Here is a 20,485-nt window from a genome sequence, read left to right as displayed (position 1 = left end):
TCAACACCTGTATCGCATTTGAAAACTGTGTAATTTTAAAAAACGAGCACTTCAAAGTTGCGTGTTGACCGATGTCACACATTTCGTCGCCATTTTGACTCGCTCATCGGATTACAAAAATATATTATAAATTCACAAGAACAGATTTTTGTAATATTGAGCGTTCATTTTATTAGTAAAATGCCTCAGAAGGCAAATGAATAACATTTGGTTCTGTCATATTTGCAGCAATGTGTCCAAACACATCCCCAAAGTTGTACACCTATCAATTTTTGGTCTGTGCTCAGTATCAGAGACGCCCACATATAAATATGTTATATTCGGATTAAAAACAAGCTCTGAAAATTACTGCATTACAGGTGCAGTTCACTGATGGTGCTGCCAGTCAGTTCAAGTCCAAAGAGCCTTTCGCCGACATTGCCAACTCTAAGGAGGAATTTGGTTTTTCTGTGGAACGCTCGTTTTTTTTATCTAGCCATGAAAAAGGTCCATGCGATGGAGTGGGTGGAATGGCCAAGTCTGCAACAAGAAGAGCAGTTCTGGCCAAAGAAGTGAGTCTTTCATGTTTATCCTAATGCTAAACAAACTTTATTCACATCCCACTCTGTTAGGATTAATTAATACTGTAAAGATTAGGCTCTTTCAATATCTCATTTCAAAAGATGGTTTTTTTGTCCTTTTTCCTGACAATCTGTCTGGAGTTTTAACAAGAAATGTTGGTACTTTAAGACAAACAATAGCCAAAACATCAATTCTGATGTTGCAGGCAGTGGAGAGGAACGCTCCAGAAATGTGGCAGTACCTTGACGACAACTATTCAGATGACCCAACCAATGACAGTCAATGTGTGCACCACCGCAGAGTCTTTGTTTTTGTGGACAACATCCCACAAAGTTCCAACAGACAACCAAAGAATCCTCTGCCACATACCCACCAGCAGCATTGCATCAAAAGAGGAGAACACCCACAGGAAGTAGTTGCCCGAAATCTGTCTTGTTACTGCGTGCCCTGTATTAACGGACAGGGCACGTGCAGCGAAGCGCTTGGACCTTTCAAACCATGGGTCAAACATCTCTTCAAGTTTCAGAAAGAGGTACGTATGTGAACGGTTATTTCTCGATGTCCATCTGTGCTTTTTCCATGTGAAACGACCCTTTACATGATGTTACAGTAGCATTGCTGACACAGTGCTAAAAGAAAATTGTTGTTTCAATTGTCCTGCCAATTTTTGTGCGTGAAAAATCATTGTAATTTGTTTTAATTGCATGCAGGCAACTCCAGCAAACATTAGTGCAAAGTCCTAGATGCTTCAAGTCCTGCAGTTTCCACAACATCTGCCTCTACAAGCAGTTCCTGTGAGTTGCCGAAAACCCAAGAACCAGAAGCCAAGACGACAATCAGGACCAGAAAGGAGAACACAAGCACCAGTCCATCAGCTGAACGGACACATTATTTTGAGGACTTGCAAGGTAAGCTTGTCAGATCTGGCACATTTGATGAGCTCCTCGGTGTTGCCAGAGAACACGAAGCGGCAATGAAAAATTACATTGCTGCACGGGATGATCTCTGTGCTGAAAGTTACGTTACGGACACTGAATCGTTGGCTCTGTATCCGGAGGATAGCCCACCACTGTTGCCCATAAAAATATATGGAGACGGAAACTGTCTCCCTCGCTCTGGCTCAGTCCTCGCTTTTGGCACTGAGCAAAACCACACAGAGCTGAGAGCAAGGATGACCTGCGAGCTCGCGCTGAATGCAGAGGTGTACCTTAAAGACAGTTTCCTGAGCACTGGCCACAGAGTCAACGATTGTAAGAAGCTATACGCTCAGTATAGTGAGGCATACGTCTTGAGATCCTTACAGAAAGTGCCATACAAAGGCTATACTTCAGTGAAGTCATGGACTTCAGGAAGCCTGGGAAAGAGGCGGGGCCATGGCACATTCATGCCTTGAGCAGTGTCTTGGCATAGCTGCCAACTTTTCCCAGATAAAAATAGGGAGGAATGAGCGTCTCGGCGCTTAAGCGCTGAGCCGACTGCACGAAGCACCTAGAATGCTAGGGGGGTCTGGGGGCATGCCCCCCCGTAACATTTTTAATACAAGAAGGGCAAAGCCCATACGACTCACATGCTTGACCTTGACCTTTACATGACCTTGACCTTCAGGGTCAAGGTCAAATAACTAAACCTAGCAATGACATCATACACTAAGAACTGCTTTACACATTTTTCCTACCAAAATACATGTGACCTTGACCCAAGGTCAAGGCCATCCAAGGTCATGCAACACAAAGCTGTTAATTCAAGACATAGGAAGTACAATGGTGCTTATTGGCTCTTTCTACCATGAGATATGGTCACTTTTAGTGGTTTACTACCTTATTTTGGTCACATTTCATAAGGGTCAAAGTGACCTTGACCTTGATCATATGTGACCAAATGTGTCTCATGATGAAAGCATAACATGTGCCCCACATAATTTTTAAGTTTGAAACAATTATCTTCCATAGTTCAGGGTCAAGGTCACTTCAAAATATGTATACAATCCAACTTTGAAGAGCTCCTGTGACCTTGACCTTGAAGCAAGGTAAACCAAACTGGTATCAAAAGATGGGGCTTACTTTGCCCTATATATCATATATAGGTGAGGTATTCAATCTCAAAAACTTCAGAGAAAATGGGAAAAATTTGAAAAATAGCTGTTTTTTAGACAACATTTATGGCCCCTGCGACCTTGACCTTGAAGCAAGGTCAAGATGCTATGTATGTTTTTTGGGGCCTTGTCATCATACACCATCTTGCCAAATTTGGTACTGATAGACTGAATAGTGTCCAAGAAATATCCAACGTTAAAGTTTTCCGGACGGCCGGCCGGCCGGCCGGACGGACGGACGGACGGACGACTCGGGTGAGTACATAGACTCACTTTTGCTTCGCATGTGAGTCAAAAAAGGATGCAAAATGGTGCAATCTGGTGCATTCTGAGGATTATAATTGCCAGTTTCTGGCAGCAAATTTTGTCACAAAAAAGGAAGAATGAGCTGGAGAGAGAGTAGATGTAGTGACTTACCAATGCACGTCAAGCTTCCTTCCACAGTATTTCATACCAAAATTGGAAATCCAAAGCATCATCATTATAATCATCCTCATCTCATTAATCATCCAAAAATATATGAATACAGTATTTCACATCTTCCAATTGTGTGTGGCCAGGGAAGATATCTTTTGCTATCACAGTTCACAACAGCACCAAAATCATAGTTCATGTCAGTTACTTCCTTGAGTTTATTTCACAATCCAAAAGTCACAACACACTACACATTCCAGGGGTATGAAGGCGGCGAGATTGCTGTTGCCATCACAGTTCACAACGGCATAACTGGCACGGATCAGCGTTCATAGTTCGAACATCGACGTCTGAAGCGAACAGTTGGGTAATCTTTCTCGTCTTCTCAACCGCTGTCCCCCCGGTTCCGTTCATGTTTTGCTGTTCTTGAATGAGCTTCAATATCCCCCCGGCCTCCGGCATGTCCGATGCACTTGGTGCAAAACGCGAAATGTATGCCGCGTCTTGTCGATTCGGAGATGAAGTCATACTCTTGTTTGTAACTCTTTTGAAATTTTACAAGAACTTTCGGGCAGACTTTCAGCCGCTGGACCGTTGTTTTCTTCATTTTGTGGTCGTCTGCTGCTGCTTCTTCTTCTACTTCTCATCCACATCAGTTAGACTGAAGCGCATGCGCTAGCCACAAATCTCGCCTATTCTCGTTTAGTTTCGATTTTGATCACAGCGTTTGTGTGACGAAGCCTCGCGCTGAACGAGAGTTCAGAAGTGAAACTACGCCGAGTACAGGCGCTTGAAAATACACTCCAGTCATTATATAACTTTTTATCCCCGAGTACGCTAGTACTAGGGCTCAGCAGACTTTAATTGTGTGTCTGTCTGTCTCCACTTAACAGCTTATTGCTGGGAAACTACTGGGCGCAGTTCGTTCAAAAGTTGATACACTAACTTGATAATAGGTCCGATTGATCGTATTAAAACTTCATAATGTTACCCGGGAGCTAAATGCGAAATAAACCACAAAAACGACTTGGCCGTAGGAGGAGTTCACACCGGCGGGGCAACACGCAGCCATTGACCTGATAGAACAGCCGAACGCGTCACACAAAAATACGTCATGACAAAGTTACACGCAAAGCGAAAGAGACTTTGACGTCATTTACTTTTGTTCGGAATTTTCCATCTGTTCCTAGCTTGTCAGTGAAGACCTGACGTGAGTAAGCTTACCCAAAACGTCTTTGTTCTCTATTCTCATTGCAGCTGTGAAATAATCAGTCTTGTGTCTCGGTCGTGTAGGTACAGAGTTTGCTTCTGCAATCATTGTGTTCGTGTTGATGACGGCTTCATAAGACAAAATAATAAGCGAATCTATCGCGAGGAAGACGTTTTTGTACAAATCACCGAACCCAACCCATTTTTTGGGGTGCGTATCGCTGGCACTGCATTTTTCTGAAGAATAAACTGCATGTGGTTAATTTCATCCGTTTAATGCTTGTCGAAACATATCTGATCACAGATGAGGTCGCAGTTTGTAGGTTGAATCTATGAATCGGCCAGAGATAGATCTGCATTTCTGGTCAGAAACCAACATTCACACCACAGACATTCCAAACATTTATATTTATTGAGCGAGCCAGTCTGAAGAGTACTCGGGTCCAGCGCGAGCGTTTTTTATAAAAATTTTAATCGGGAAACTTTTGCACTATTCGGGAAAATCCGGGACTGGACATAAAATCGGGAATTTCCCGGTTTTCTAGGGAGGGTTGGCAGCTATGTCTTGGGCACAAAAATCCAGGCCATCTATCCAACCTATGGAGGCTACAATGTTCGTCCACACCTGCACAGGCTGGTATTTCCGAGACAGCAGGCAGACGCTGTGCCAGCCTTTGTGCCAGTCATCATGTGGACACACACTCAGGGCAGAAGAGAGCCAGCGGCCACTTGGAGGCCGAACCACTTTGTTGTGTGCCTGCCTGACCCCGGAAAAGCCCAAGGCAATCACTCTTCAGGCCCACCTGTCACAGGTATCCTTTTGACACTGTTATTCCTAAATAATGTGATAAAGCATGCTCCTAAAACTAAAATTGAAGCTTCTCTACATCTGGCCATACCTGCGCCATTTTCTTATCAATCTGGTCAAAATCAGTGTGTCATTCTACTTAGGAGACATTTCACTCTAGCCGAGTTTTATATGATGTATTTATTAATGCATATATCTATTTATTCAGATCTTTGAACTTCTGTAAAGTTTCTGTGATGAAACTGTGCTGATATTGCAAATAGTATGTATGGATTACCTTTTCTCATTCTCTTCTGTAAGTTTTCTTTAATTCCGCAAAGATGAGCTGAAACCGGGAGACTTTATCAAAGTAGGCGTCCCAAAAGAGACTGGTGAATCTATGGAGTTCATTGCTAATGTAAGTGCGCATTGTTTTTCATACAATTTTGACTAACAGAAAGTTTGTGGGGGGGGGGGGGGGGGGGGGGGGCAGGCAGTGATGCCTCTAATTATGTGTATGTGTGTGTATGGAGGCATGGGAAGGAGAGAAAAATGCAAGGGATAGACAGTAAGGTAAAAAAATAAAATCCATGTGCCATGTCCCTGCCGCCCCGAATAAAAACAAGTCGCGTAAGGCGAAAATACAACATTTAGTCAAGTAGCTGTCGAACTCACAGAATGAAACTGAACGCAATGCAACGCAGCAAGACCGTATACTCGTAGCATCGTCAGTCCACCGCTCATGGCAAAGGCAGTGAAATTGACAAGAAGAGCGGGGTAGTAGTTGCGCTGAGAAGGAATATAGCACGCTTTTCTGTACCTCTCTTCGTTTTAACTTTCTGAGCGTGTTTTCAATCCAAACATATCATATCTATATGTTTTTGGAATCAGGAACCGACAAGGAATAAGATGAAAGTGTTTTTAAATTGATTTCGAAAATTTAATTTTGATCATATAATTTTTATATTTTTAATTTTCAGAGCTTGTTTTTAAAGGTGGTCGTCTACATTTTTGCTTTTTTTTCAATAATCTTATGGTTAGATCTTGCTAAAAAGTTATGTCAGATGATGAATGAACCATGGGGAAAAAAGTTATAGAAAAAAAATATATGTAAAAAAAATTTTAATTTTGGGTAGCGTGACTCACGCTTCCAATATTTTGTTTTCTGTTTGCTGAGAACATGTGCTTTGCCTAAAAATACTGACCAATCAAATTCATGTCACTATGCTTAAAGCCACGCCCAAACAAGTGCAGCAACAATTTGACACTGGAGCGCTGTCCACGCTTTTTTTTAAACGCACGAAATGCACGGGATTTGAGAGGAGTTTTGCGCTTGGCATTTTCCAAATAAGGATATCCTACTATGAGTACTACGCTGGAATACTACAATGAATTTTCAAACGGCTACACTGGCTTCGTCTTTCCTGATCGAAAGGGGGTGTATTGTTGATATTTGTAGATAATGGGCTCTGCATTTTAATGGTCAAATGGCGATTTCGGTATAAAAATGTAGACAAGGACCTTTAATCCAAATATAACATATTTATATGTTTTTGGAATCAGAAAATGATGGAGAATAAGATGAACGTAAATTTGGATCGTTTTATAAACAATTTTTTTTTTTTTACAATTTTCAGATTTTAATGACCAAAGTCATTAATTAATTTTTAAGCCACCAAGCTGAAATGCAATACCGAAGTCCGGGCTTCGTCGGAGATTACTTGACCAAAATTTCAACCAATTTGGTTGAAAAATGAGAGCGTGACAATGCCGCCTCAACTTTCACGAAAAGCCGGATATGACGTCATCAAAAACATTTATCAAAAAAATGAAAAAAACGTCTGAGGATATCATACCCAGGAACTCTCATGTCAAATTTCATAAAGATCGGTCCAGTAGTTTAGTCTGAATCGCTCTACACACACACACAGACAGACAGACAGACACACATACACCACGACCCTCGTCTCGATTCCCCCCTCTATGTTAAAACATTTAGTCAAAACTTGACTAAATGTAAAAACAGAACAAAATAAAATTAATAAAAAAAAATTATTAAAAAAAAGAGATTCTGATTCACAAAGTGTACATTAGCCTGATAATTTACCATATAATTATGGTAATAATATTGTTTAGGTTTTGTGTTCCTATGTTGAAGGTTACCCAGCAGCATGATGGACAGACTTTTGGCCGATACCTCAAACCATGGGGATCTGCCTGGAAGTTCTGTCATGACCTATGTGGAGGAGTACCAGATCCCTCCCCAGGACATCCTCATGAAAATGCAGGATGTCTTCCTCCATGATGATGGGAGGAACGTTTTTTACACATTTTAGTTGTAGCAGAATGTAAATGTAATACAGTGGAACCCACCTATTGAAACCCCCGCCCCCCCCCCTCCCCCCCCCTGCCCCCGATGTAAAACTCTTCCTTGTTAAGACTCCCTTTTCTCGAATGTTCTGTTCCTAAACTCTGTAAATTTACAGCACCGCCCCCCCCCCCCCCCCCCCCTCCCCCCCGCCCCCCCCATCCCTTTTATCCCTCTCTTGTAAGACCTGATTTTGTGTCATATAGACTTGGTTGTCTTTACAGGGTGCTTCACTGTACCTTGTCAGGGTTTCTCAAGGTGCACAGACACTCTACTTTTTTTGTGGCATGTTTCCTTGTGTGGTCATCAGTGCTATTAAGGTTTGTTCACTTTCCCCACTTGTGTGGTCATCAGTGCTATTAAGGGTTTGTTCACTTTCCCCACTTGTGTGGTCATCAGTGCTATTAAGGGTTTGTTCACTTTCCCCACTTGTGTGGTCATCAGTGCTATTAAGGGTTTGTTCACTTTCCCAACTTGTGTGGTCATCAGTGCTATTAAGGGTTTGTTCACTTTCCCCACTTGTGTGGTCATCAGTGCTATTAAGGGTTTGTTCACTTTCCCCACTTGTGTGGTCATCAGTGCTATTAAGGGTTTGTTCACTTTCCCCACTTGTGTGGTCATCAGTGCTATTAAGGGTTTGTTCACTTTCCCCACTTGTGTGGTCATCAGTGCTATTAAGGGTTTGTTCACTTTCCCAACTTGTGTGGTCATCAGTGCTATTAAGGGTTTGTTCACTTTCCCCACTTGTGTGCAGGTCATCAGTGCTATTAAGGGTTTGTTCACTTTCCCCACTTGTGTGGTCATCAGTGCTATTAAGGGTTTGTTCACTTTCCCCACTTGTGTGGTCATCAGTGCTATTAAGGGTTTGTTCACTTTCCCCACTTGTGTGGTCATCAGTGCTATTAAGGGTTTGTTCACTTTCCCCACTTGTGTGGTCATCAGTGCTATTAAGGGTTTGTTCACTTTCCCAACTTGTGTGGTCATCAGTGCTATTAAGGTTTGTTCACTTTCCCCACTTGTGTGGTCATCAGTGCTATTAAGGGTTTGTTCACTTTCCCAACTTGTGTGGTCATCAGTGCTATTAAGGGTTTGTTCACTTTCCCCACTTGTGTGGTCATCAGTGCTATTAAGGGTTTGTTCACTTTCCCAACTTGTGTGGTCATCAGTGCTATTAAGGGTTTGTTCACTTTCCCCACTTGTGTGGTCATCAGTGCTATTAAGGGTTTGTTCACTTTCCCCACTTGTGGGGTCATCAGTGCTATTAAGGGTTTGTTCACTTTCCCCACTTGTGTTTCTGAGCCACGTGCTATATTTCCTTATTTCTGTGTTCAGTAAACCTACTTTTTGATAAAGCAATCATATCTTTACACAACCGATAGGTGTTGGAGTTGTATTTGAGGCCTACAATTAAATTTGCTTAACTCATTCGCTGCGTGTCGGAACTGGAATTCCGACACCTGGTACTTGAGTTCCGACGGATATCACGAATTTTTAACGGTGTAAACGGTCCTGCTGACCAATGGAAACAACCCCTGCAATGAACTTCTATCTGTCTACAGTGGAACCATTCACTGTAAACAGTTCCTTCTCTTCAATTGTTGGGATTAATTTGATTTTGTTGACGGTGTGCGACCCACGTGTTTTGACTTTTCCAAGATGGCGGATCGTTCTGCTGACAAGACGTAGTAACTTGAAAAGAGTGCTAGAACTTGTTATTCAGTACGGTTCTGATCTTGACCTTAGTGATGATGATAGTGGAGATGATATTTTAGATTCTGGTGACGAGTTTGTGCCAATGGACGATCATTTGGGTGATGATTCGGGCAATGAAAGTGTCGATCATGACATTGTGTATGATGAACCCATGACGTAGAAAGTTGTTTGTCTTTTTGCTTCAAAGTTTGACTGGATGTGAAGACAACAAAAGGTATGTTCATTCAAATGTTTCATATATTTTGTAAAAGAGCAAGTTTCAAACTTTGCAAAAATGTAAGGTAGGTAAGGTTATTTTGTGTTGTTGATTTTTATTATCTTTTTAAAAATGGGTCAAAATCGTGCAATTTGAGGGAACACAGGGAAATTTAACAATTTAGACGCGCCTCGATTATGCTTGACACTCACCAGTTCAAGTCTATTTAACAGTAATTTTTGTTTCTGATTCACCAGCAACAACACTCTGATTTACCAGCAACACTCTTGACATTTGAAACAGTGCATATCAGCTTGATTTTGTGAGAAAAAGTACAGCAGTCCCTGCAATGTACGGCCCCCGGCGTGAGCGGACACCTGACATGTACGGACACATTTGCTCGGCACGGAGTGTTTTCCTTCTATATTTGCCCCCCCTTAAACGGACACCTGCAAAACGTGGACGCGGACACTCATTTTCGGTCCCAACAGCAGGTCATACCTCCAATGTACGGACAGACCATCGTCAAATTTTCACCACAACAAAATCGATAACAGAGCAGTCCGGCTCTTGGTACAAAGATCACAGCCGCAATGGCGTGACGACAGTCACTGGTAACTTGAGTGCACCTGTACCCATCAGGAGGGGGGTATAGTTTTGGTCAGGAGTGGAGTACATGCGAAGATGCCAACATGAAACTGCACTGTGCTCATTATTCTTGTCTGTTGGACGTAAACAACAGAAACCACATGTACAGTCGATGAAGGTCCTGAGCGAAAGAGAGTGAAAAACCGGCCACAGTTCTCAGCATCGTGTGTCTGTGTGTAACCCCTTTCATTGACAAGATACTCTTCTTTCCCCTCAGTGAGTCGGTTGCCTAATCTGTGAACCCTTCAGTTGTCTTGCTTTGTCAAAAGTTACGACACAGTCAACTGGTTTTGCTCTGAGTGAACAGTTGGAGCTGACCTCTCTGGCCACAGTCCCAAACAGTACATGGCTGGAGGGAGTGAGAGAGAGAGGGAGGGAGGGGGGGGTGGAGGGGTAGCTGGCTAAACTCGGTGGGGTGTCCGGTGTCACTGCATGTCAGCAGGAAGAGCATTGGAGAGAAATAGAGAGGTGTACTCTTCCACACAATTTCCAAGCATCAGTTGTCACGGCTTGGGGTAGGCATTTAGTGAGGGAGAGTGAGAGCTGTGTTATGTACAGTGTATTTCCGACTGAAGAGTGAAAAGTCACTGCCATGCCACATGATCGGCATGCAGTCAATAAAGCCAGACAAGATGAAAATAAATTACATGATTATGACATGCAGCTCTATCTGCTGCTATTTATTCAAACTGGTCTTCAAGCTTATTCTTGCAAGGCATCTGCACACGCTCCTCTGTGCTGTGTTTGTGTGGCTGCTTTCGTATGTCAGTGCATGGTGAGTGTGTTCACTGCCTTGAGGATTTATTTTATCTCTTCTTTTCAACACTTTTCATACAAATCATTTTTACAGAACGTTTAAAGAAGTATTAGGAGTTTATTGTTTAGCAGCCACAAGAAGTGATTAGCATAGACTCAATGCTGTTGTTTGTGTGTCTCTGTGTGTGTATGGGGGAGGGGTGGTGTGGTCACCCCTCCCGTGACCGGACACCTGCAATGTACGGACAGTTTTGCTATGGCCCAAGGGTGTCCGTTCATGAGAGGGACTGCTGTACTGCAACAATGAGTTACTGGTGTTTCACTCAAGAATTTTTTTTTGTGTGTGTGCTTCAAATTGGATATTTTGCCTGGATATGAAGACAACAAAAGGTTTGTACTTTCAAATGTTTCATATATTTTCTAAAAGAGTAAGCTCCAAACTTTGCAAAACCATAAAGGTATGTAAGGTTATCTTGTGTTGTTGATTTTTAATAATTTTTTCAAAATGGGTCTAAATCACGCACTGGCAGGGAACACAGGGGAAATTTAGACGCGCCTTGAATGAGTTAAAGCAAGCCATGCAAAAAAGACTGCAACTGTGAAAACGACAAAAATTGGTGTTGTGTAACAAACTCAGAGACACTTTCTTTGCTGAACATTGAATTTACCAGCATGCTGAATGTGTCAACAATAGTTTCAATAGTTGTGTAGCAGCAACCATGCATGGTGTCATTCTTACAATTAATTTCACAATTAACTGAATGCACTGAATAGGGACGTTTTGTTCATGTTATGACAGTGTTTTGTAACACACTCATTGGCGAATAAACAGCATTTTTCTTGATAACTTCAAAATCCGCCTTCAACCTGAAGATTTTTTGTTGGGTTTATCAAGTTTTTTTGTACAGTGTATTGTTTTCATTACCAAGTGGATGGATGCTTTACTAGATGATTACCCGCTTCGCCGGGTACCGGCTTTGCCGGGAAGAAGTAGAGCCGACCGGCTTTGCCGGGTGTACGCCGGCTTTGCCGGCGCATGAAGGAAGGGAGATCTAAAAATAGTAACGTGCAGTGACCTTCTTAAAATAGTAACGTAGTAACGGGAATATGGATTGACGCCACACGAAGGAAGGGAGATCTAAAAATAGTAACGTGCAGTGACCTTCCAAAAATAGTAACGTAGTAACGGGAATATGGATTGACGCCACACGAAGGAAGGGAGATAAACGCGCAAAACAAAACACTGGAGAAGATAAGGAAGAGTTACTGGGAATGGATATAGTGGATCTACAGAAAAACCAAAATCGGTTCAGCGCTGCGCGCTGAGAGCACGTGTTGAAATATCTCATCGATGAGGTTGTGTCCGGGGTGTAGCTGAATACGGTGTCCAAATTTGAAAAAGATCCACCGAGAACTTTGGTCGTGCATCGCGAACAGTCACAGACACTAGTCGTATATATATATATGTAGATACCTTACAAAATAATGTGAAGTAACACTTTTTTGGTGAAATGTAACACACTCAGTGTCAAAAGTGAGAAAATCTTCTCAATATTGTGAATTGGAGCATGGTAGAAGTCATGACATCATTGTTAGGTTGTTATGGTTTTGCTCTTTCATTTTTCATTCTTTTGCATGCAAACAGTGTCCTAAAGTTTGATTTTGTTTGTGAAATGTAACACACTCATTGGAAACTTTTAGGAATGACTTGACAGATAACTGATAATGGGAATAACTGGTCCGGTATCATTGATGCATTTCAACTCTTTACTATTATGTACTTGTTTCTCTTCCCATTACATGTATTTCGTTTGTGTGTAAAATAAATATAATTTATGTGAAGGAATGGTTGGCAAGAGTGGTGAACTGTTGAGGAATTCTCGTTTCGTAGCAATTCTGCTTGCTGGTTGGTGGCGTTTTACCGCCAGTGATGTAAAAAGAGGGGAAACTTGGTCCCCAGTGTGTAAAACAATTTCAATGATGGTGATGTAAATAATGTTGCATTAACACTATTGTGACTAGCATTGCCACGGCGTTAACGTCCCACAAATTCGACACCTTTTCTGAGCCATGACCATATACCCATGCATCAATCCAGTAAAGCATCCTGTAAACACTGAATGCAGCATTGAGTCTAAACCAGCAACTTTTAATTGTCTTCAATTCAATTAGAGGAAATAATGAGGAGAAAAAAATCATACCAAGGCCTTTTGTTTTGACAATCCAGTCCACAAATTCCTTGCCAGAGAATGACTTTTTGATGGTTGTGAGTCCTTTCTTGTGGTCCTTGATCAGTCCACTCTTCTTCAGTTCCATCACCATCTGGGAGTACTCATCTGGCTCACACACAAACTCACCTGGATCTGTCAAAGAAAAGAATGCTTTTTACATTTAGTCAAGTTTTGACTAAATGTTTTAACGTAGAGGGGGGAATCGAGACGAGGGTCGTGGTGTATGTGCGTGTGTGTGTGTGTCTGTGTGTGTGTGTGTAGAGCGATTCAGACTAAACTACTGGACCGATCTTTATGAAATTTGACATGAGAGTTCCTGGGTATGAAATCCCCGAACGTTTTTTTCATTTTTTTGATAAATGTCTTTGATGACGTCATATCCGGCTTTTCGTGAAAGTTGAGGCGGCACTGTCACGCCCTCATTTTTCAACCAAATTGGTTGAAATTTTGGTCGGGTAATGTTCGACGAAGCCCGGACTTTGGTATTGCATTTCAGCGTGGTGGCTTAAAAATTAATTAATGACTTTGGTCATTAAAAATCTGAAAATTGTAAAAAAAATATGTTTTTTATAAAACGATCCAAATTTACGTTTATCTTATTCTCCATCATTTGCTGATTCCAAAAACATATAAATATGTTATATTCGGATTAAAAACAAGCTCTGAAAATTAAATATATAAAATTATTATCAAAATTAAATTTTCCAAATCAATTTAAAAACACTTTCATCTTATTCCTTGTCGGTTCCTGATTCCAAAAACATATAGATATGATATGTTTGGATTAAAAACACGCTCAGAAAGTTAAAACGAAGAGAGGTACAGAAAAGCGTGCTATCCTTCCCAGCGCAACTACTACCCCGCTCTTCTTGTCAATTTCACTGCCTATGCCGTGAGCGGTGGACTGACGATGCTACAAGTATACGGTCTTGCTGCGTTGCATTGCGTTCAGTTTCATTCTGTGAGTTCGACAGCTACTTGACTAAATGTTGTATTTTCGCCTTACGCGACTTGTTTAACCCTCTTTTTTGATGGGCGTAGTGGTCTAGTGGATAAGACATCGGCCTAATCATAAGGTCGTGTAAAAACATGAGTGACTGTGGGAGTTTTAGCCCATGAACGAAGAAGAAGAGAAGATTAACCCTGTTTATTTGTTTTTGTCTTTCTTTTTAAATCGACGATGTTCGGAAATAACTCTTTGTCAGGTTTGTATTGGTTGTGAAAGAGTGAGCACCCCTGCTTTTCCGGGGACAAATAATGGACACGTAGTTCTTGTACACATGTTTGAGGCACAACCCTTGCTAGTGACTGGCCTATGTCACATGACGTTGTTAGTCCCAGAAAAAGCAAGGGTACTTATGTCTTTCACAACCCTTGCTAGTGACTGGCCTATGTCACATGACGTTGTTAGTCCCAGAAAAAGCAAGGGTACTTATGTCTTTCACAACCCTTGCTAGTGACTGGCCTATGTCACATGACGTTGTTAGTCCCAGAAAAAGCAAGGGTACTTATGTCTTTCACAACCCTTGCTAGTGACTGGCCTATGTCACATGACGTTGTTAGTCCCAGAAAAAGCAAGGGTACTTATGTCTTTCACAACCCTTGCTAGTGACTGGCCTATGTCACATGACGTTGTTAGTCCCAGAAAAAGCAAGGGTACTTATGTCTTTCACAACCCTTGCTAGTGACTGGCCTAGGTCACATGACGTTGTTAGTCCCAGAAAAAGCAAGGGTACTTATGTCTTTCACAACCCTTGCTAGTGACTGGCCTATGTCACATGACGTTGTTAGTCCCAGAAAAAGCAAGGGTACTAATATGTCTTTCACAACCCTTGCTAGTGACTGGCCTATGTCACATGACGTTGTTAGTCCCAGAAAAAGCAAGGGTACTTATGTCTTTCACAACCCATACAAACCCGACAGATTTATTTCCATAATTCCTCTATTTTCTTTCTTTTTATGAACAAGAAAGGCAAATGTATGAGTATGACTCACCTGTGTCAACTGTCATACAAAATATGAATCAGAAGCAAATTAACTGCTGCTCTAGCTTCATAATTAAATGTTTAATCAAATGATAACTTCCCACTTATCAACCCCACAGTGACCTTGAAATTTGACAAGGATCAGCCAGACTCTTGACCTGTCTGGAGGTCATCAAACCATGGAAGTGCGTTTGGTTTCAAACTGATCGCTTAAAAAATGTTAACAAAATATGTTTTAACTCAACCTCGTCCTGACCTTGAGGTTCAGTGAGGGTCCCCCAGACTTGGGGAATGTCTAGAGATCATCAAACCCTAGAAGTGTGTAATATATGTTTCAAAGCTCTGGTTTCGACAACATCTGAGAAAATGATACTTTTCCATTTTTGGAATACTTGATCAGCCCTGCCATGACCTTGAAAATTGAAAAGGATCAACCAGGCTTGGGGCATGTCTCGAGACTAGTAAACCATGGAAGTGTGCAAGGTTTCAAAGCCATAGCATTCAATAAAATGTCAATGCTAAGTTTGTCCTCAACGGACAGAAGGCTCTTCATTCTGGGATGTCATTAGGCGTCGGACATCCGTCATGCTGTGCTCAAGAGAGCTGACCCTTTTTTTATTCAGCAAAATGTGTACGTGTAAGCTATGACATCATGCGTTCTGTAAACATGGTCCAGATTCTCCACAACTATAACTGAACAATGCGAAGCAGATGATCTACTCGCAGACTGTCACTTTAATGAATTTAGAAAGCCCGTCCAAACTTATATCTGATACTTCTCACCGCTGTGGTTTCTGAATACGCAAGACACATGTGCCTTTAAAACTATGTAGAATTACTAGTATTTTGGAAAATTGCACGATTCCCTCTGACTGTGTGTCCGATGAAGAGCAAAATAATCCGAAAATTGTCCATGCCTCTTACAAACAATGTTTTGAAAATCGATCGACACAAAATTCATCCAAATTATGTCATCCAGTCCACATCATTTATTACGCAGGGAATAATTTATCAGCAAAAGGCAGAGGCTGGGTTCACAATTTGAAGCTCAAAAGGAATGTTTTGTGTGCTATTCTATGGCCGAAAGCTCCAGTGTCGTTTTCCGGCTAGAATCAAAATATCAAGGACCACTGGAATGTGCAAAACGCTTGACAGCGGACGAAAAACGGAAAACATTGAGGTGTGGTGTACTTTTGATTTCCTGACTTACCATTCTCTCAGCTTGATATGGTGTAGACACTGCGACCGTTCTTGACAAACTTCTCAAAAGTTGGTGAGTGGTGCATGGTTTTGAGTTTGTAACTTGAAGTGAAAGCTTAATCATTTTTGTGTGCGTCTGAGCCTCATACGTTCGGGAATGGGGTGGTAAAAACGATGTATATATAAAGCTTGAAACGGAGTGCAAGCTTCCATGGTTAGATTCCTTGTAGTAAATAACAGTAGTAATACTACAGTAAGGATAAAGGGGAATACTTTGATCAACCTGCGCTTTGATAATAATAATAATAATAAAGTGTATTTATATTGCGCCTATCCCTTACAAAAAAACAAGCTCCTGTGGTCATATAAGCTACACTTATAGGTTCCCGACTTGGCTATAGGTCGTGGATCTAGAACTCTGGACTAATTTAGTAATTACCTCCAGACTCAATGGCTGTCTTAGGGTCTGGTGGCTGTGGTGCATCCTTTGGAGGAGGGTTGCAGGCGAGTTCTGCGATAAGCTCGTCAAATCTGGCTTTGTTCTCCTTGACCTGAAAAAGTCCACTTGTCAACAAAATGCTGTGAAAAGTCATGTCATTACTAACTTCAGTGTGCGGCTGCTAACCGAACATCACAAACAGGAAGGGTTGGGAAAGGGGCCAGGAGACCCAGTACGTGTCTGTTTATGATAATATATATGTGTTCATGCAGGGATGTCGTTAGGTGTCGGACATCAGTCGTACTTGAGTACAGGAGACAACTCTAAAGTCTTGTGTTTCCTTTTTCTTTTCGATTCGAGATATTTTGACGAAGCGCATTGAATTATGGCACGGAAAAACCCCATCCATACAAAGCCTGCCAAAGATCAACAAAAGATTAACACGTTTGAAACTAAGTAAATAAAACAATTTATCCTACATACGTGAGAGAGACCACTCATTAGATAACAATATCGTTCAAACCACACATGTGTGTATCATGTAAATGAGGTCATGTCAAGTAAGTCTGGCAGGGATCTGTTTTTCCACTGCTTATGATGCCAAAGTCACCAAGACAAACGTCATTACGGAAATAAAATTGCGCTCGCTAAATCCCCTCGATGAATTTTTAGAACTAACACGTCACGCTACACTTTCCAGAGTGACGTTTCTTTGCTTTGACGTAAGAGATTGCACAAGGCTTTGGAAGAGATCGAGGTTCCAAAAGAAGCGTCTTCAATCTCGCCGCCTCGACTGCGGGACGTTTGGAGTAAAATACACGCAAGCACAGTGTGACTATGAAGGATAAACAGAATACTACATGGCTTGCTAGTGTGTCGTACCAGCTTTACACTCATTGCCTTTTCAAATAGTGAACAGCTCGCTTTCACTCGCAGTTCAATATTTAAAAAAAAAACTCGTGTAAATCTGGTACGACACAGCAAGCCATGTAGTATTCTCTAATATACGCACAAATGTTCTTTGTATATTGTTTGTTAAAGCATGTGTACATGAGGAGCCATTACATGAAATACAAAATTATGTCTTATTGAAATTTCTGAAAGCGGTCAAATGTCCTATAAATTATAATATTGATGCCGAAGAGCTTGATCAGTGGCCGAGGTCTTGTCGGTAGCGCAAATAAGTTAGGTTACGCATGGAGTTACGCACACGTAAAACCTACGTATTCCGTAGCTCCGCAAATGCGAAACTTAGTGGTCACGACGCTTGCTTAGTCGTTCGCGGAGTAACGAAATACGTAAGGAGCTAACGCTGTGCGCAAAATTGTAGTATTAATTATTAGTGAAGGGGTATACCCCGTGAAGTCGCGTCTAACTAGTGACGTCATTAAAAGCCTCAAGGAAGTCTATTAGTCTCGGCGATACGGAGAATTCTTTCTTTTTGTGTACATTACGTCAAGATGTTGTGTTTGATTACGTAATATAGTATTCGTTTTGTTCTTTATCACGTTGTTGAAGCTGGGGCTTCAAAGCACGCGGCAAAAGCATCCGAAAAAATAACCTGCCCGCCATTTTTTACATTTAGTCAAGTTTTGACTAAATGTTTTAACATAGAGGGGGGAATCGAGACGAGGGTCGTGGTGTATGACTTGTGTGTGTGTGTGTGTGTGTGTCTGTCTGTCTGTGTGTGTGTGTAGAGCGATTCAGACTAAACTACTGGACCGATCTTTATGAAATTTGACATGAGAGTTCCTGGGTATATCCTCAGACGTTTTTTTCATTTTTTTTATAAATGTCTTTGATGACGTCATATCCGGCTTTTCGTGAAAGTTGAGGCGGCACTGTCACGCTCTCATTTTTCAACCAAATTGGTTGAAATTTTGGTCAAGTAATCTCCGACAAAGCCCGGACTTCGGTATTGCATTTCAGCTTGGTGGCTTAAAAATTAATTAATGACTTTGGTCATTAAAAATCTGAAAATTGTAAAAAAATTATTTTTTTTATAAAACGATCCAAATTTACGTTCATCTTATTCTCCATCATTTCCTGATTCCAAAAACATATAAATATGTTATATTTGGATTAAAAACAAGCTCTGAAAATTAAAAATATAAAAATTATGATCAAAATTAAATTTTCCAAACACTTTCATCTTATTCCTTGTCGGTTCCTGATTCCAAAAACATATAGATATGATATGTTTGGATTGAAAACACGCTCAGAAAGTTAAAACGAAGAGAGGTACAGAAAAGCGTGCTATATCCTTCTCAGCGCAACTACTACCCCGCTCTTCTTGTCAATTTCACTGCCTTTGCCATGAGCGGTGGACTGACGATGCTACGAGTATACGGTCTTGCTGCGTTGCATTGCGTTCAGTTTCATTCTGTGAGTTCGACAGCTACTTGACTAAATGTTGTATTTTCGCCTTACGCGACTTGTTTTTGCTACACGCGTGCTGCGCAAAGGTTTACGACAGGGGGGGGGAGCTGTCGTAACTTTACGGTGAACGTAGCAGCGCAAGTTTACGTTTATATCTTACGATGTCCGTAGGCTCTGCGCATATCATATGCGTAAACCCGATATGTAGCCGACAAGACCTCGGTCACAGGTCATTTGTCCTATATGAATTTGTAGCAATAAGCAATGTCCCTGAGAAAGCTTACCAGCGTCTGCAAATCCTCGTTCCCGCCAATATGGTGCTCGTTGAAAAAAATCTGTGGCACAGATGACTTGCCTGTTTTTGCTTTCAGTTGCTCTCTGACTTCTTTCGGGAAGATATCGAGTCGGACATCAGTGTAGGGTAAATCAAAATCTTGAAGTGTATTCTTCGCTCGCATACAGTGTGGACATCCTAAAATAGAATATACTATGATCCTTCCTTTAAGCTCCATAGGTTTTGGCCGCCGAAAGTGCAATGATCTGACTTCAACAACACTGGAAGCAGACGACACAAACAAAGCACGCAGTGGAGTGGACAGGAACTGGAACGTAAAGTTGAACGGGCGTATCCCGAATCGCACGATCGGGACTAAGTTCTTAATAGTCACTGTCAGCAAATGACGTATTGCACTGAGTGCCATAACAACAACAACAACAATGATAAAACAATGATATTGTGTTTGAAAATCTAAAATCCAACATCAAACATCACATTCATATGATTCAGTCACCACAAACCGAAAGACGGCTGCAAAACTGCAAAGAAAACCGTTGTTACTCAGGGGACTGAACTCAAGCACACTATGTGTTGGGCGCAAAGTAAGAATCCGGGGCAGAGTTGGAATAATCGGGATTTCCCGAAACCTCATTTGATTTCCAACAAAGCGCCGCATTTCCAGAAACGAGCTGCCTCGTTCTAGAAATGGCAACCCTTCGACTGGCACAAAAAAGTATACCCTTTTCACAGGTCATGAATAAGGTATATGAAAAAGCAAGGTCTTATACCGGGCCGAAGTCTTGAATTGGACTGGGGGGAGGGTAGGCCCTACACTGTGTAACAATTCTCTCAGTGACACCCAGCGCATGCAGCTAGCTGGTTGCTGCTGTCTCGATCTATTTTGAACACAATGATTTTTTTTCTCAGATTAGAGTGTTAGTTTGTCAAAGTCTGTAAAGCTGTCTGACATAACCTCGTTTGTGGGGTTTATTGCATTGGCTGATGCTCTCAGTACGTATTGAGTGGCTCTAAGCTGTCTCTCCTCAGTTAGGGACAGCCAGCCGACCTCCTCGTATGTTTTTTTTGTTGTTTGCTGTTCTGGGGATATTTAACGCTGTTGTTACAGCCCGCCGAAGTTATCAAAACAGTGTTTTTGCTTTTTGTAATTCGGTTTGGTGCGTTATACTGACAATGCATCTGCTTTTTCAAGACTAAGCATTGATCACTTTA

The 20,485-nt window shown here is 41.6% G+C and overlaps 1 protein-coding gene across 2 annotated transcripts in view; it reads right to left on the bottom strand.

The window, feature by feature from the left end:
• The window catches only part of LOC138966242 (uncharacterized), a 68,645-nt gene extending 48,829 nt beyond the window's left edge, over positions 1 to 19,816 (bottom strand). For both annotated transcript variants that reach the window (XM_070338385.1, XM_070338386.1), the window contains exons 1-3: positions 19,263 to 19,816; positions 16,600 to 16,711; positions 12,946 to 13,107 (exon numbers count right to left, since the gene is read on the bottom strand). In XM_070338385.1, the coding sequence (XP_070194486.1) occupies positions 12,946 to 13,107; positions 16,600 to 16,711; positions 19,263 to 19,679 (691 nt within the window). In that variant the 5' untranslated portion in view covers positions 19,680 to 19,816. The remainder of the gene's footprint in view (positions 1 to 12,945; positions 13,108 to 16,599; positions 16,712 to 19,262) is intronic.
• Positions 19,817 to 20,485: the final 669 nt, after the last annotated feature.

The sequence above is a fragment of the Littorina saxatilis genome, linkage group LG5, assembly GCF_037325665.1.
Source record: "Littorina saxatilis isolate snail1 linkage group LG5, US_GU_Lsax_2.0, whole genome shotgun sequence".
Taxonomy (NCBI): Eukaryota; Metazoa; Mollusca; class Gastropoda; order Littorinimorpha; family Littorinidae; genus Littorina; species Littorina saxatilis.
Note: the sequence above shows the minus strand (reverse complement) of the source record. Positions and strands in the feature narration are given on the sequence as shown.